Source organism: Aquila chrysaetos, chromosome 22 (genome assembly GCF_900496995.4).
Source record: "Aquila chrysaetos chrysaetos chromosome 22, bAquChr1.4, whole genome shotgun sequence".
In the NCBI taxonomy this organism is placed as follows: domain Eukaryota; kingdom Metazoa; phylum Chordata; class Aves; order Accipitriformes; family Accipitridae; genus Aquila; species Aquila chrysaetos.
In genome coordinates this window covers 18,820,955-18,835,352 of record NC_044025.1, presented here as the reverse complement: position 1 = coordinate 18,835,352, position 14,398 = coordinate 18,820,955, and the positions used below count along the sequence as shown (strand labels likewise).

At 53.9% G+C, this 14,398-nt stretch overlaps 1 protein-coding gene across 1 annotated transcript in view; it reads left to right on the top strand.

Annotated features, from left to right (window-relative positions):
• Nucleotides 1-14,398, top strand: part of JADE2 (jade family PHD finger 2) — an 80,935-nt gene that overhangs the window by 16,435 nt on the left and 50,102 nt on the right. Inside the window, 1 exon segment of the mRNA XM_041119280.1 lies at nt 3,154-3,311. Within this exon segment, the coding sequence (XP_040975214.1) occupies nt 3,154-3,311 (158 nt within the window).

Genomic DNA, 14,398 nt, shown 5'->3' with positions numbered 1-14,398 from the left:
TGAGGATGTTGGGAAGCGTTGGTGAGGCTGGTCCCACTGGTTCGGAGCAGCGGTGAGTGGTGTGGGATGCACGGCCGGCTGCCCGTGGGATGCTGCCTGGACGCCTGAACCGCCGAAGCCATGACTGCAGCAAAAAGCTGAGTGCGCTAAAGAAATTACCTAAGTAATAATTATAAGCCAAGCAAAACATGTTTAGTTTCTGACGCGAGGATCGGATGGAGCCGTTTTATTTCCTGCCCATGGACGGCAGCCCTGGGGGGGACCAGGGCTCCCCGGTGGTGCTGCCAGCTCCTGCCCGGACTGGTTGCACGACGCGGTGCAGGCTCCTCCATCTCCCTCTTCATCGGTAGGAGGAGGGCGATGGGCCAGGCGTTGACATAAATCCGCCGTGGCTGCCCACCCCCGGTGTTAACCTCGAAGCGATGGGGGCCGTCCCCTCTCAAGCTGTCGCCCGGTGCTGACTTTGCAAAAGAAAACGGGGATTCTTGTTTGGGGTAAGGCTCTGGAAAGGGTGTTGCTGCGGTGGGTGCCAGCCCCCCCGGGGGGAGGCAGACTGCTCAGGGCAGGTTAACGACACGGCTGGACTTTTCTGGGGGCCAGTTGCCCTGGAGAGGGTAGTCCCACGTCCCCTTTTGCTGGTCCTGCTGCGGCAGGAGCGTGATCGTGCCCGCTGCCCTGTGCTGCCGGCACCGTGCTGGGTAGGCTCCTGGAGGAGTTGTTTAGATTTGCGTGCCATGAAATGGTGATGCCCTGCTCCTGATTGATGTTCAGCCGCGGCGTTGAGATGGGTGTCCTCGGGACGCAGCTGAGTTGGCGGAGAGGGAGGTGGAGGGCACTTACATGTCAGCAGGGTCCAGTTCGGGGAGTTTTGAAAAGCTGTTGGGCGCCCAGCACCTTTGGAAACCGTTCCTACCTGGCTTTGCCCACGAATCCCAAGGGCGAGTGTCTCCAAAACATCGTTTTCTATAACGGTTTTGCAAATGGAGCGGCGTAGAAGTGCTGCAACGCTCCTGCCCCGGTGCAGGTGGCCGGAGCAGGGGGGTGGCACCGGCCCCCGATGCTGCCCTCGACCGCGCGTGGTCCGGGCACGGGGGAGCATCTCGTCGGCCAAAGCGGAGCGGTCCGGGGTGGGGGGGCTCGCTCGGGTTTGCGTTGTCCTCATCGGAGGTGGGCACCAGCACTGGGTAACGGAGATGATGTTTGCCCGAGTTGTGACCCTGGCAATGGGGGGGGTGTCAAGAAGGGGGTGTGTTTGTACACCGTATTTTAGAAAACAAGGTAAAGTGGGGTTACTTTGCTTGTTTTGGTGTGCAGACACACGGCACTGGAAGGACTCGGACACCTCACGTATCCCTTCTCGTGTTTGATTAACATTTTTCTTAATTTTTTCTTTTTAATTTCTCACACTGGCAACACAGTAAAAGGTTACTGTGGCATCCATAACCATGCATTTGTAGCACATGGAGACTTAAAGGAAGCCGATCTTTCTCAAACTGAGCCTAATTCTGACTGTAATATGTAGGCTGTTAATTATGTTTATTGAAGGATGTGCTGAGACTGTGTCTGGCCAACTCAAATCAGGTTTATGTAGATGCAGTCAAAAATGTCTCCAAGCAGATGCATCAGGAGGAAAGTACCAGTAAAATTCAGAGAGGTCCCAACACAGAAAAGGTTGTTTATGTATTGTATTTAACTCTAATTGGGTTAGCAGCTGAGACTCTGAGGATTAAACAAACTGACCTAAATACTGGTCTCAGTGGTCTTAGTTAATGTCTAGTTTCCTGCATCTCAGCCGATTTGGTTTCCCAAATACTCTCCAAAGCATGTTATCTGTGTATCGAAAGTGTAAAACCATATTGTATCATTTATTGTGGTTCTGACAAAGCAATACTCATTTGGAGAATAGATCCTGTGAACAGATAAACAGCATCTGAAGAAAACACCTGATCCATCCTGGCCCCCCAGAAGGTAACACAGAAGTAGCAGGGATGCAGTGGATGGAGTGAGATGGTGTCCAGGCATGATTGCTGGCACCGTCGGTTATCATTTCAGCTAATAGCAGATGGTAGAGAGGAGAAATCATCCATTTTCATTTACAATTTATTTTTATGCTGCAAGAGGCAGAATTGCTCGACTCATTGCTGTCAGGCAGCCCTCTGGAAGGAATACCTTATTTACCGTGAAGGATTTTTTGGGAATGAGTTTTTCATTGTGGTGTATTGGGGGAAGACTCTGCAGGGCCAGAAGTGAGATGGAGAACGAACCCATTTACTGTCTGAGGGGCTGGAGGATTGTCATAGAGGAGGGGTCCAGTGTCGATCTCACAGGAGATGTATTGGGTCAGGAAAAATCTCTGTGTGTTTGGCTGTGGATGTCTAAGCAGGCACCCAGATCACCCTTTAGTTGGATATTTTCTAGCTCTAGCGTAACCCAGCCTAGCTTTATTTTGCCTTTTGCTCCTTGGTGTGCAATCGCCACCGGAGCAATCGAGCCCTGATGGGTACCTTCAGTTTTTGGCTGTCCCCGCTCGGGGCAGTGAGGTGACATGATGGGGACACAAAGGTGCTCGGGGCAATGAGGTGACATGATGGAGACATGCAGTTGCTCGGGGCAGCGAGGTGGCTCTGTGTTTCCCACAGCTTCATTCATGTCAAGAACATTATTTCTCCAAGTCAGGCTGAACGTGGAGAAGCCCCCAGTTGCTGTACACCCCTCGGTGTTTGGAGTAGATATTCGTGTGGCTGTGTTGAAAACAGTGATCCCCTAAGAGAAAGCAGGCTGTTGTTTCTTTAGTTTAATACTACTTTTTTGGTGCGTGTCTCGGCCAAGCTTGCACCCTGCGGCTGGATGTCACGTCTGCCTGGGCTGGGGCACCTCGCAGGGGCTGCAGCCGCAGGGGCTCGGGCTCGGCGCTGCCTGGCCAAGCAGGGGAGTCCGTCCCTGCCCGCGAGACTCCTTCTCCTGCCCAAATCTCACCCTGGAGGTGACATAAAATGCCACCCTGAAGCCATACCGTTGGGGACGCAGGCACTGGCCGCGCTGTCCCTTGGGCACCGATTCCCCAGGGCACCCTCCCCGGCCAGGCGTGCACCCAGCCTCTGCCAGTCCCCTTCACCCCGCCTCTTGGATTTTGTTTTTTTGTTACCGGCGCAGGTTTTCCGGACGGATCTGATAACGGCCATGAAGATCCCCGACTCCTTCCAGCTGAGCCCCGACGAGTACTACGTCCTGGCCGATCCCTGGAGGCAGGAGTGGGAGAAGGGCGTCCAGGTGCCGGCGAGCGCCGAGGCCATCCCCGAGCCCGTGGTCAGGTAAGCGAGCGGGGTCCCCTCCGTGGGGTCCCCCCCTCTGCAGGATCCCCTATGGCTGGACCCCTCCGTGGGGTCCCCTCTGCCTCGGTGGGGTGCGCCCCATCTCGGAGAGCGCGTAAAGGGGATGCGCGGGGACATCCCACCGCACCCTGCCACGGGCAGTTGATTTCCGAAAGTCCCTCTTGGGTGCGCCCGGCTTTTCTCGGGCAGCGGCGAGGAGCCGTGCCAGGCAGGCCAGCTCCTTGTTTGCTCTTGGTCGGGGAATTTTAAAAAGGTCTGATAAAATCAAAGGGAGGATAAAAAAATACCAACAGAAAACCACCCAGAACGTCAGCCTCTGCCTGGCTGGTTGATGCATCTCCGTCTAGAAGCACGTGGCTGTGCCGTTGGTATTTCACGGCAGGGGTGCAGGAGTTGGCCCTTAAATTAAAAACTTCCCTCTTTACCGTGTAAGCTCTTCGTGCGTATTGGAAACGTGATGGGCATGCTGAGATTCGGGGCTTGGGAAAAGGAGCCCAGCGAATAGACAGGCATCTCCTGGATCTCGTAGAGACGATGTCTATCGGCCTAGATCGGTGTCTCATTAGCTATTTTAGAATAGGGAACTGAGTTTTAAAATAGACACTTAAACAGCTGCTCGGGCAGAAAAGAAACGGGGGAGCTGCTACCCGTTCGCCATGTGCAGGGGATTATCCCAGGGCGATGGCCAGAGCCGTGGGGGGAAAGGCTGGTGCTGCCGGTGGGTGGAAGCGGGCAGGTTGGAAAGGGACCCCAAAACTCGCAGGGTTGGACCCCAAAACTCGCAGGGCGGGACCCAAAAACTCACAGGGTTTGCAGGAGCTATGCAGCTCTCCTGCTCCCTTCGTGGCGTGCGACCCTGGGCGCGCATCCTGCAAAAACACTCGCAAAAGCATCGTGCCGGCGTGGTGCTGGGGCTGCGCGTGGGAGCGGGGCGGCTGCGGGAGGACGCGTTTTGCCGAGGGATTTGGGCAAGGCACGGAGGCCGGCGGAGGCTCCGCTTGTCCCACAGCAACAGCAGCTGCTGCTGCAGCTGCCGACCCTGCTTCTGAAGTAAACTTTTGTGTACGTTCCCCTTCCTCCCCCGGGGAAAACAGAGAAAGAAATGAAACTTTAATGAGTCTGAACACATCAAAAGGGAAGTTGTAAAGGGGGCTGTTGAGTTGATTTAATCCTTGGGAAAAAAAAAAAAAAAAAAAAAAAAAGAAAAAAAAAGGGGGGGGGGGAAAGCCCTATGTGTGGAATATCTTTTTTTAGTTGTCTTTGATAGCTAACCGCAGTCTGGACTCACAAGCGCTCTGCTCCCCAGCTGAGGGCTCATGCCGGTGCTATTTCCAGCTGAAAAGTGATAGCTCGGCGCTGCCTGGGCTGGCGGTGCCCATGTAAAGCCAGCCCGAACAGTGGGCTGCCTGCGGGCGCTGCTTCCCGGCGTTCCGTCGGGTGAGGTTTTGCATCCCAGACCTCTGAGCCCGGGGGGCTGCCGGGGCATGGGGCAGGCTGCAGACATGCCCCTCTGCTTTTCCCTGAGCCCTTGTTTGTGGGGGTCCCGGGGCAGCTCTGCCAGTGCCTGGTGCAGGTCGTCCCTCCCAGGTCCCCATCCCACTCTGTCCCGCTCTGGTACCAGCCCTCTCCCAATATCTTTGACATTTTTGGGGGCCGCTATCTTGTTTCCTCTCAGTCCTCTCTCCTCTAGACTAAGCAGATCCGTTTATTTTAAGCTTCCATCAAAGGTCGTGTTTTCTGGAGTTGTGAACATTTTTGTCGCCGTCTTCCAGGCTTCCCCTGGTTTTACTCGTGTCACCACAGGGACATGCCCACGGGCTTCGGAGGGGACATCAGACACCCCACCACAGCCTGGCACTGCCCACTCACCTTGAGCTTGGGTTTCACTTCCACCATCAGATCCTCCTCTGAAGAATTTCCTAATTCTTGGGGTTATTTGGCTCATTTGATTATTCTCGAGCTCGGTGCTATTCCATAATCCTTGACGAATTGCCTCTTGCAATAGTTCCAGCTCTTTCTTCAATGCCTCAACACCGTTTTGAGTTCAAGCCTTGCTCTCCAAAGAGTTTGTGACTTCCCCTTCGTCGGAGTTAAACTCGGCAGACCGAGCAAGCGTACCCCGTGTCCGTGCGAGGAAGCCTGGCCCTGCAGAGGTCTCGGCACAGCCCACGGACACCGGCGAGCATCTCCTGATAGGTAGCGTTGAAGCCTTGCTAAGTCAAGACGGGTCCCATTTGCTCCTCTCCTATCCACCCACCACAGAGGTCCCAGCCCATGTCGGGTGGTTCTTACCCTGTGTTATTTTCTGCGTGCGTTCATATAGATGGCTTGTTTGTTTCAGTGGTTTTCCTGAGTTTTATTTTTAAAGGCAGATAATGTGTGTCGTCTTCTGGTCATCTGAAATCTGAGCCGTTCTCTGTGACCTCTCAAAGATCATCGTTGGTGGCTCCATCGCTCTCAGCTAATCCCAGGTGGATTTCTGCAGCCTGTCTGGGTTGTGACATGCCCTTCTCATCCCAGGCTGCTCCTCCCGGGCTGCTGCGGGATCGTGCTGCTTACCCACAGCCTTATCTTCCTCGGAGTTCTTTCCTCTCTTGTCGCTCCATCTGTCTGTCCTGCACCGTGTCTCATCTGCCTGAACCATCTCTCTTTGGTGGCAAGACAGCAGGCATGGCCTGAAGGGCTTTGTCCTCGGACTGAAGCCTGTTGAGGACATTTTGCCTTCGCTAGTGCGATGTGAGTGGAATGAAGAGCTCAGTTTATGGCAGCGTTAATGGTTACACCTGGTTCATGGCCATGATGCACATCCCAGGGGAACAAGGGGTGACACTGCCAGATTTTTTTTTAATCAGGACAGCATCTCTCCACATGCACACCAGAAGGCAAAGCGGAGACGGGTGTGCTCCTCCCGAGCAGTTCTCCCTCCGATAGCATCCCTGCCCTCAATGTTTTCCCACGTGGGTCACCAATGTGAGTCAAGAGATGGAGGGAGCAGCGTTCGGACTGCCAAGGACAGATGAAGACTGCAGTCCCTTTTGTGTCACCAGTGTTAGACAACTCCCTCTTGCAGCTTGCCCTCCTTTGGAGAAATGTCAAGTAGTTTTTTACAGGAGATGACTATATTTCATCTGCCTAAAGAGAGCAGCCTTAAAAGGCCTTACAGCTCCATTTACCTCCCTAGTTTAATTGCTTTAATTTGCCCCTGTCTCCATCCCGGCAGCAGCGAGCGGGTACCTCGCTGGTCCCACCTGAGCTGCTGGTTTTGCTATCACCCTGCGGCTGCTGCCCCATGGGCTCTGCACCACTTTCCCCCTTTGCTTCCAAACTTCCCTTTTTCCCTACTCAAAACAAAAAATTTCACCTAAACCCAGCAGATCCTCCCTGTGTCGGATATGGGCAATCCAAATTCCTTTCTCTGCTGAAAAAAAATCCCAGCACTGATTTTTTTTTGTAGACTGGGGAAATTTGGAGCCCAGCAATTGCCGCTCTTTCTCGCTGTCGGGGGAGTGTTTTGGTTCCCCCCCCCCCCATCTCGAAGGTGTAATGCAAGGGTGTAACGGAGTATCCTGCCCTTCGGTTTGCGGCAGCAGGGAATGGATGCCCGTGGTAATCCAGTCCTAACGTTGTCACTCCTGACAGCCATTTCCATGTGAAATTCCCAGAGGGAGGCAGGGGGGGGAGAAGCCACTAGAGCCCCGGGAGCTGGAGAGCAGGCAAGCACTGCCAGCAAAATAATACTCAGCCCATCATCCTGCGACCCCAGGGGTCTGGTTCCCGGGCTGAACGATCGGCAGCGAGCAGATTTTTGTTGCGGAGGGTGTGAGAGTAGCTTCCCACTCCAGAGACGGATCTCACCCTCGGAAAGGTGCCTTGTACGCAGCCGCTGCTGCTCTTTTCATCTCTCGCCTGGGCGCTTGGAAACCAGCTCTTCCTACCCGCACCCTGCCTCTAGGTTTTGTACCTCCAAAGCTGAAAATTAGATTTTTGAAACATTTTATTTTTCTGGAGCTCTAAAATGTCAAAAGCTGGGGGTGAGACAGAAGGAAAGAGCTGTATTTTAAGGAATGCTTTCCCCAGAAAGCAACTGTCTCAAAATGCCTCTGCTAAGAGCCACCTTAAACTCGAGGGACCTTTCTAGGTTAGCACAAATCGCAGTGCAGTTGCAAGGAAAGCGGTGGGGGAAGAGGTGCAGCATCTCTTGCCTCGGTGTCCTGGGAGGCACGGATGCTGCCGACGGCCACCCGCGTGCCAGGGTTATCAGGCAGTGCAGGAGTTCAGCTCTTTCCTCTCCACAATCATTTCTGGCTCGTCGCTACTGAAAAGGGTTTTATTTTGTACGGTAACAGCGCCTAAGAATTGCCCAAAGCTTGAAGGGCTCCAGCGTGGCGAGAAAAGCCGCTTGCAGTCGGATGAGAGCAGGGGAATGAGGATTCGAGGCGAGTTTCCCTTCCGACAGGCAGGGAGCGGCAGGCTGCATCCGCTGCCCGCGCATCTCCAGGTCACCCGCCTTGGGATGTGGGTGGTGATGATGCTACATCCCAGTGATGACAGTACATCCCACCTCCGTTAGAGCCCGGAGCCGAGGGATCTCCACTGGCTTTCCAGAACCAGAGATGAGCCTTACAGCCCCTCTGTGAGCCCTACAGTTATTTTACAGTTGGGTAAACTGAGGCACGGAGATTTCCACCATGAGTCAGTGGTAGAGCCGGGTACAAGGTCCCAGTCTGGTGCGGGAGCGCAGCTGGGTGCTGGATGCAATGTTGGAGCATCTCAGCACGGCTTGAGTTTAAGGATTATGCAAGGTAAAGTAGCAGGAAGAGTTACTGCAACGGTCTCGGAGCATCAGGGCTGCAGGTACCACTCCTGTTGTAAAGGGGAAAGAGAAGCTTCAGATGAGCTTTGTCTTCCCAGAATCACGCCGTGATACACCCGAGAGGAAAGTGGGCCTTGCTGGTTTGCCACGGGTGCTTGTACGAGGGTGTGAAGCCCTTTTTGCAGAGCGGGTGTGGAGGGACCCGACCCGGGCTCATCCCTACCCGCTGGCAGCGATGCCGGTGCCATGCACGGCGATGCGTTGAGGTTGCTCAGCAGAGCATCCCTCCATAAATCGGCGGCACCTACGTGGTATTTTATGCACCTGTACGGGTTTTAATTCCTCCTTTATTTAACGATTTAGCATTTTTGGCATGTGGCTCCTTCCCCAGGCTGACAGGGATGCAGGCAGGATCTAGAGGTGGCTCTTGGATCTCACATTAAGCCACATTAATATGTGCTGTAGATTCTGTTTCCCGTGAATTTGCACACAGCGGGAGGACGAGCAGGAAGGCTGCTTCTTGCTGGCAGGCTTCCCAGATATTCTTGGTGTTGCAGATCTCTACTTGCATCGTTGCTGTGGCCCTGTTTTATCAGAAAACAGCAAGTGCTGTGGCAACAGGAAGGCACAACCTCTGCGAGTACCGACTCGGCGATGCCGTCCGCGACATCGGCACGGTGTTTGTGTCACTCTCCTGTCCTCCTCCCTCGGGTCCCCTCTGGTCCTTCTCCTCCGACGGCCACACGCGCGGGTAAAGCAGCTCCTTGCTGCGCTGCTGGGCACGCGTCGAGCTGGTGCCGGGCTGGCTGTGCCCGGATTGCGATGTGGAGCTGCCCGGCATTCATCTCGTTGGAGCTGTGTTGCTCTTTAGTGGACTCCAGTCCCATAAGGAGTTGCCCCAACATCTCCAGGAGGTCCAGCAGTTCTTTGAGAGGGTGCGGAGTTGTTGGCAGCGGTGTTCCATGTTGTGGTTTCGCGATACCAGCTTCATAGCAAAAGAGAGCAAGAGGAGGCACACAGAGCAGGTCAGCTCGCAGGGAGCGGTGTTGGAAGTGAGTGTACTGGGGCGGGGAGGAGAATTAACTGGTGCACCAGTAATGGGTGTAGGAGTACGGCACGTCCCTGCTCTTCTTCCCTTCTTCTCCTGGTGAGTGGAGACCAGCTCATCCCAGCAGGGCTGGATGCCACATCCAGAGCAGCCAGCACAGGGAGGGAGCGGCTCCAGCGAAGGGAGAAAATAACGCCGGGAGCAATCTTGGCGCGGCGCGGAGCGTGGTAGCGCCGAGGAGCTGCGGCCAGGCTGGCCCGGCAGCGGGACGGCACGATGCAAACGTCCCAGCGATGCCTGGACTGCACCTCGCCCTCTTCCTCCGCGGGCAGCAGGAGCCCTGGATGGCGGCCAGGCTGGATCCTTGCGGCAGCACGGCTCCCAGCCCGGGGAGGGCTTTCCGAGGCTTCGTTCTCAGCATGCACTGTTACGAACCAGCACACTTTGTTCTCGAGTGTTGAGATTGGACTTCCTTTCCTCGGTCGGCGACGGAGGCTGGCTGTTGACTCATCAGCAGCTTCCCTTGGGCTTTGCTGCAGAAGGGGCAGGCAGGATTCTGCAGCAGTTTGTGTATCTTTTGGAGCAGAGCTTTTTTTTTTTTTAACATGATCCTTTTTTTTTTTTTGTTCCTTTCCTTTTTTTTTTTTTTTTTTTCCTTCCCTCCAGCTCATCATGAAAAACGTGTGAGTTTGGGGCTTGCAGATGGCACGCTGGTGATTTTACAAAGGGCCATTTCTTGGGTCAGTTATCACCATTCTGTGGCTGCCTGCCCTTAAATACGCCTGGATTCTGGTATGCTTCAGAAATACATGTACGCTTCCCTTTCAAGATCTGAGACTCTGCTCTGATCAAAAGAAATAAAAATCCCAACTGCCCTAGGCCTAAATGTTTAGATCACAAGCTCTGGGACACGGGAGCGTGGGGAGAGGGAAGCTTGCTGCCTGCATGCTCCGCACGCTCCCGGGGACCCCCGCCGTGACGCCTGCCCGCGGCGAGGACGGGCTGGCCAGTGGCACTGGTCCAGGGCAGCAAAAAAAAAAAAACCCCAGTGATGTAACGTCAGTGAGTTCCCTCTGCAACCGTGCCACTGGGAAAGGGAGGTTTCCAGTCGGATCCGCTCAGGCAGCCCTTGTCCCCGCGAGCAGCGGGGAGGGACGGGTTGTTTGCAGGGTGGTCTGTCCTGCCGTATCTTTTAGATACCTGATTTAGGATGGGGTGAATCGCGTCCGCGGCAGCAGCGGTTCTCTGGTTCAGAGGACCTGGGCGGTGCAAAAGGTGGTATCGGCGCTGCAGAGGGTTGTTAGTTTGTGCCCATTGCCTGCAAAGGACTAAGTGTGATTTACTTTGTCTGTTACTTGTAATCATTTCTGTTTTACAGTCTGCTTGACAAGTTCTCGTGTGGGCTTTCAGCAAGCCCTCACCTTTATTAGCTTGCTACGGGAAACGTGTTAATCCAGCCTGTTCTTACCTAGTACCGAGCCACTTGGACTTCTATTTTGAATGTTTGCTAATCCTCCCAGTGGATGCCTGTGGTTTATACTGGATCAAGCTCACAGAAAGTCAAGTGTATTTCAGCAGTAAATGTATAGAATGAGCAGGCTTGATTTCCTGCGGCTGTGTAACAAGGTTTATGGCTCTCAGGACAGACTCTGGTTTGGTACAGCCTCAGGAGCCTCCACGTCTCACTCCATCACCTCCACTCTCCATCCAGAACCATGAATTTAGTGTATAGTCGGGCAAACCCTAGAAGATCTGATTGCTGCTGCTTGCAACCGCAGCAGTAATTAAATCACCTCTTAGTGATTTAGTGCACCTTGCGTCCCGATTGAACAATACAAGAAACTATTACTCTTAAGTGCTCTTCAGAGTGATGGGAGGAGCAGGACAGCCCGGCAGCAGGAATAGCTGCGTGGTTCTTGGTGCTGCTGTGGCTATAATCCTGTTGAATTTAGGGGAAGCCTGCATTGCTAGAAAGTGAGCTTTACCATGTTCCCAGGACCGTGGTGAGGTGGAGGAGAGCTGATAGGTGGTTTTTTTCGGTGCACTTGAAGAGGATCTGGAAAACGCACCAAGACAAGTGTAGCTGCATAGCAGTACGTGGATGGTGCAAGAGGCAGACGGATCCCTCCTGGTTTTGTGGGATGGGCTGTGCGCTGCTGCAAGTGACTCAGCGTCAAAACTGTTCTCATGTGTTTCAGGGTTCAGCGTTAGTGCAGTGATTCAAAACACATTCAAAAAGGCTGGATGCTGCCTTTTCAAATTCCTCAAAGCTTTGCTTTCATTGGGTTGGTTTTCTGTAAGGAGACCCGTGTGCTGGCACTGTGCTCATCACAGGAATAGTCATCTTTGTGCCTTCGTCTGTATTTGCAGCTTTCCGATGCTCAGCTCCGTCAGCAGCAGGGTTGGGGGGATTTGGGCAATTCCCGATCTGCTGCGACTCGTGCCCGCAGCCCCTGCTCAGAGCGTGGCAGGTGCAGGGCTGCAGCCGTCGCTCGCAGCCTCTGCCTCTGGTCCCCGATAGTAGATGGACACAAATACGAGTGGAGCTCTTTCTGTTACTGAAATAACAGTGGAAACATTATCTGGCTGAGATAATTAATTCCAGATGCTTTAACGTTAGTAGCTTGGCTTAAGTTACATGAATAAGCAACATTTTTCATCTTTTTATATCCAGAAAACATACGCTCAAGTGTCCCTGCCTTCCCTAGTAGCAACTCCAAGATACATATACTGCTTAAATGGAAACGAGCAGAATACTAGCAGCCTGCTGGCTGGGTTTGGAGAAGGCTGGCGTGCAACACAGGTCCGCGAAGGGCCACCAGGTAGGTCAGCGGTGCTCTGGGAGAAGGAGAGCAGCACCCATGGGTGCTGGTGTTGGCTCTGCCTGGGTCGCCCCTGGGGAGCCGATGCTGCCTGAGCATCCCCTGCAGCTGCCCTGGGGTCGGGAGCTGCCGTGTTTTGCTGGGTTTCGGAGCCAGAGGAGCAGCACAGGCTGTGCCTCCTCCCAGCAGCGGGTCAGAGCCCCCTCCTGTTGCCTTCCATGCCGCCGTTAAGGCTGAACGAGAGAGAAAAGGGGGAAAGGAATATGAAGAAGGATCCTTGCACAGCACCGAAAATGATGTGTGTATTTTGCTCTCAGCCCAGACACCGCTTTTGTCTAGTCAACCAGAAAAACATCTGCGTTTTGTTGTTCCAGCCAGCCCACCAGCAAACCGCTGCCTGGCCATCGCTGTCTGTCCGTGCAGCCGTGGTTTTCTTCTGCGCAGAAGTTGTGCAGATGAACCCTGTGAAATGGTGCCCGTCCTCTCCTCCACCTCGGGAAGGCGGACGCTGCTCTGCAATTTCCCGACGCTGCACCTGAACGCTTCTTTACCAGGTCCCTTCTCCCGTCTACATTGAAATGATTTTCTGGGCACTGAATCAGAGTTGAGACTTAAATAATTCATTTGTTGAGCTAAATCTCGGTGAGATTTAGGCTGGAATATAAACGTGAGAAAGACAGGGACATCAACACTCTGGTCTTTATCTAGTCTTCTGAGTATCAGCCTTTTTATATGGTGATAAACAGCTCAGAAACGAAATTGGAAAAGCTGTCTGGATTTAACAAGATGGCTGTTTAGTGCCTCCTGTTCACTTGTTTTCCTCTTTTTATCACATCAAAGAAGAGTGAATCACTTTCTCCTTAGAGGATTACATTATTCCAGAGGCCTGGAAGGACCCACTCTGGTTACAGGCTGTTACTGGAGGAGATTTTAGATTGTGAGGGGAAAACGGAGCCTTTTTCTTACTGCACCTGTTAATTGCGATTTGGACCTTCAGCTGCATTTCTGTGAAACTTCCAGAACCTGCCTGTATAAATCCTCAACTGCCAGCACCACGTGAGGGGCCACCCTACCCCGTCCTTAACATTTTGCACAGAAATAGGATTGTCACAGGGGGATTTCCAAAGGCAAACAGCGAGACCCTGGATGGTCCCGGAGCCAAAAGGAGTTTCCCAGCCGAGACACGTGCACAGTGCCGGGGCTGCGGAGCTGTGCGGCGCCAGTCACTGTACGCTCCTGATCGCTGGGGATGTTTTAAAAGCTGATAATGATCCATTTTAATATTCACTGGATAGCGCCGAGTGTCCCGGGTTCAGCTGGGAAAAACAACAGCTAAAGGGATGGTGGGTGTAGCTGAGCCACACTGCCCTGGGCTGGTCCCTGCCTGGCAGAGGACGCCGGGGTCCCTGATGCATCCCGGGGTCCCTGATGCATCCCGGGGTCCCTGACGCATCCCGGGGTCCCTGATGCATCCCGGGGTCCCTGACGCATCCCGGGGTCCCCGACACATCTCCAGTGCAGGAGGGATGGGGTGTGCAGCCTGCGCAGCCACCCGGCATTACGTCACCCGGAGCCACACTCACTGGCTGCTGGTACCCGGAGGGCAGGACACTGCTGCAAGCAGCGTTAACCCCTTCCTGAGCATCCCGAGTGCCTCTTGGGTAACACAAAGGGACCTTCACGGGGTGAGCGTTGGCCACCCATGTCTGCACAGTCAGGGGGTGCCTTTTGGGCACGGCTGCTCCTGTTACAGGAGCTCGGTGCATCCTCCCGGGGCTAAATCCTGCTGCTTTGTTCTCCTAAAACAGCAGCAAGAAGCCAAACGAGAGCTTCAGAGCTGAACCAAGTGTTTACTGCCTGCGTAGGTTTTCGGGACAAGCAGTTTACGGAAGGTTTAGGTTATAGCAGAGGGTAGTGCCAGCCCAGCCATCCATCGCGCCCATCAGCAGCGCTGGTGATGAACCACAGGGTTGCAGCGGGCTGCTTGCTCGAGCACGGATGTACACGGGAAGGGTTGATGTTATGTTACCTCCATCAATTTTTTGTGCTAGAAATGTGCTTGTTACAGCCCCTGACATGAGCATAGCCTACAAACAGCCACCAGACCAGACAGCCACCGCAGGTTCCCCTTCCCGGACCCACCTTTGACCCCCAGGCTGAGCCCTGTGCCCGCAGCCGCTCTGTTATGTACGTATGAATTTTTGTGGATTTGCAGAAGCCGTTGCCAAATCTTGAGGGGTTTTGGCTCCAACAGTCGATAAGGAAATGCTGCAAATTCTTACTTTTCTGCACAAAGCGGTCCCAGCAGTGCCAGCTTAAAACAGGGCTTTAATTCTGTTGAGGTTGTTGTTTATTTTAAAATAAAAGGGTTTGGTGACAGTGG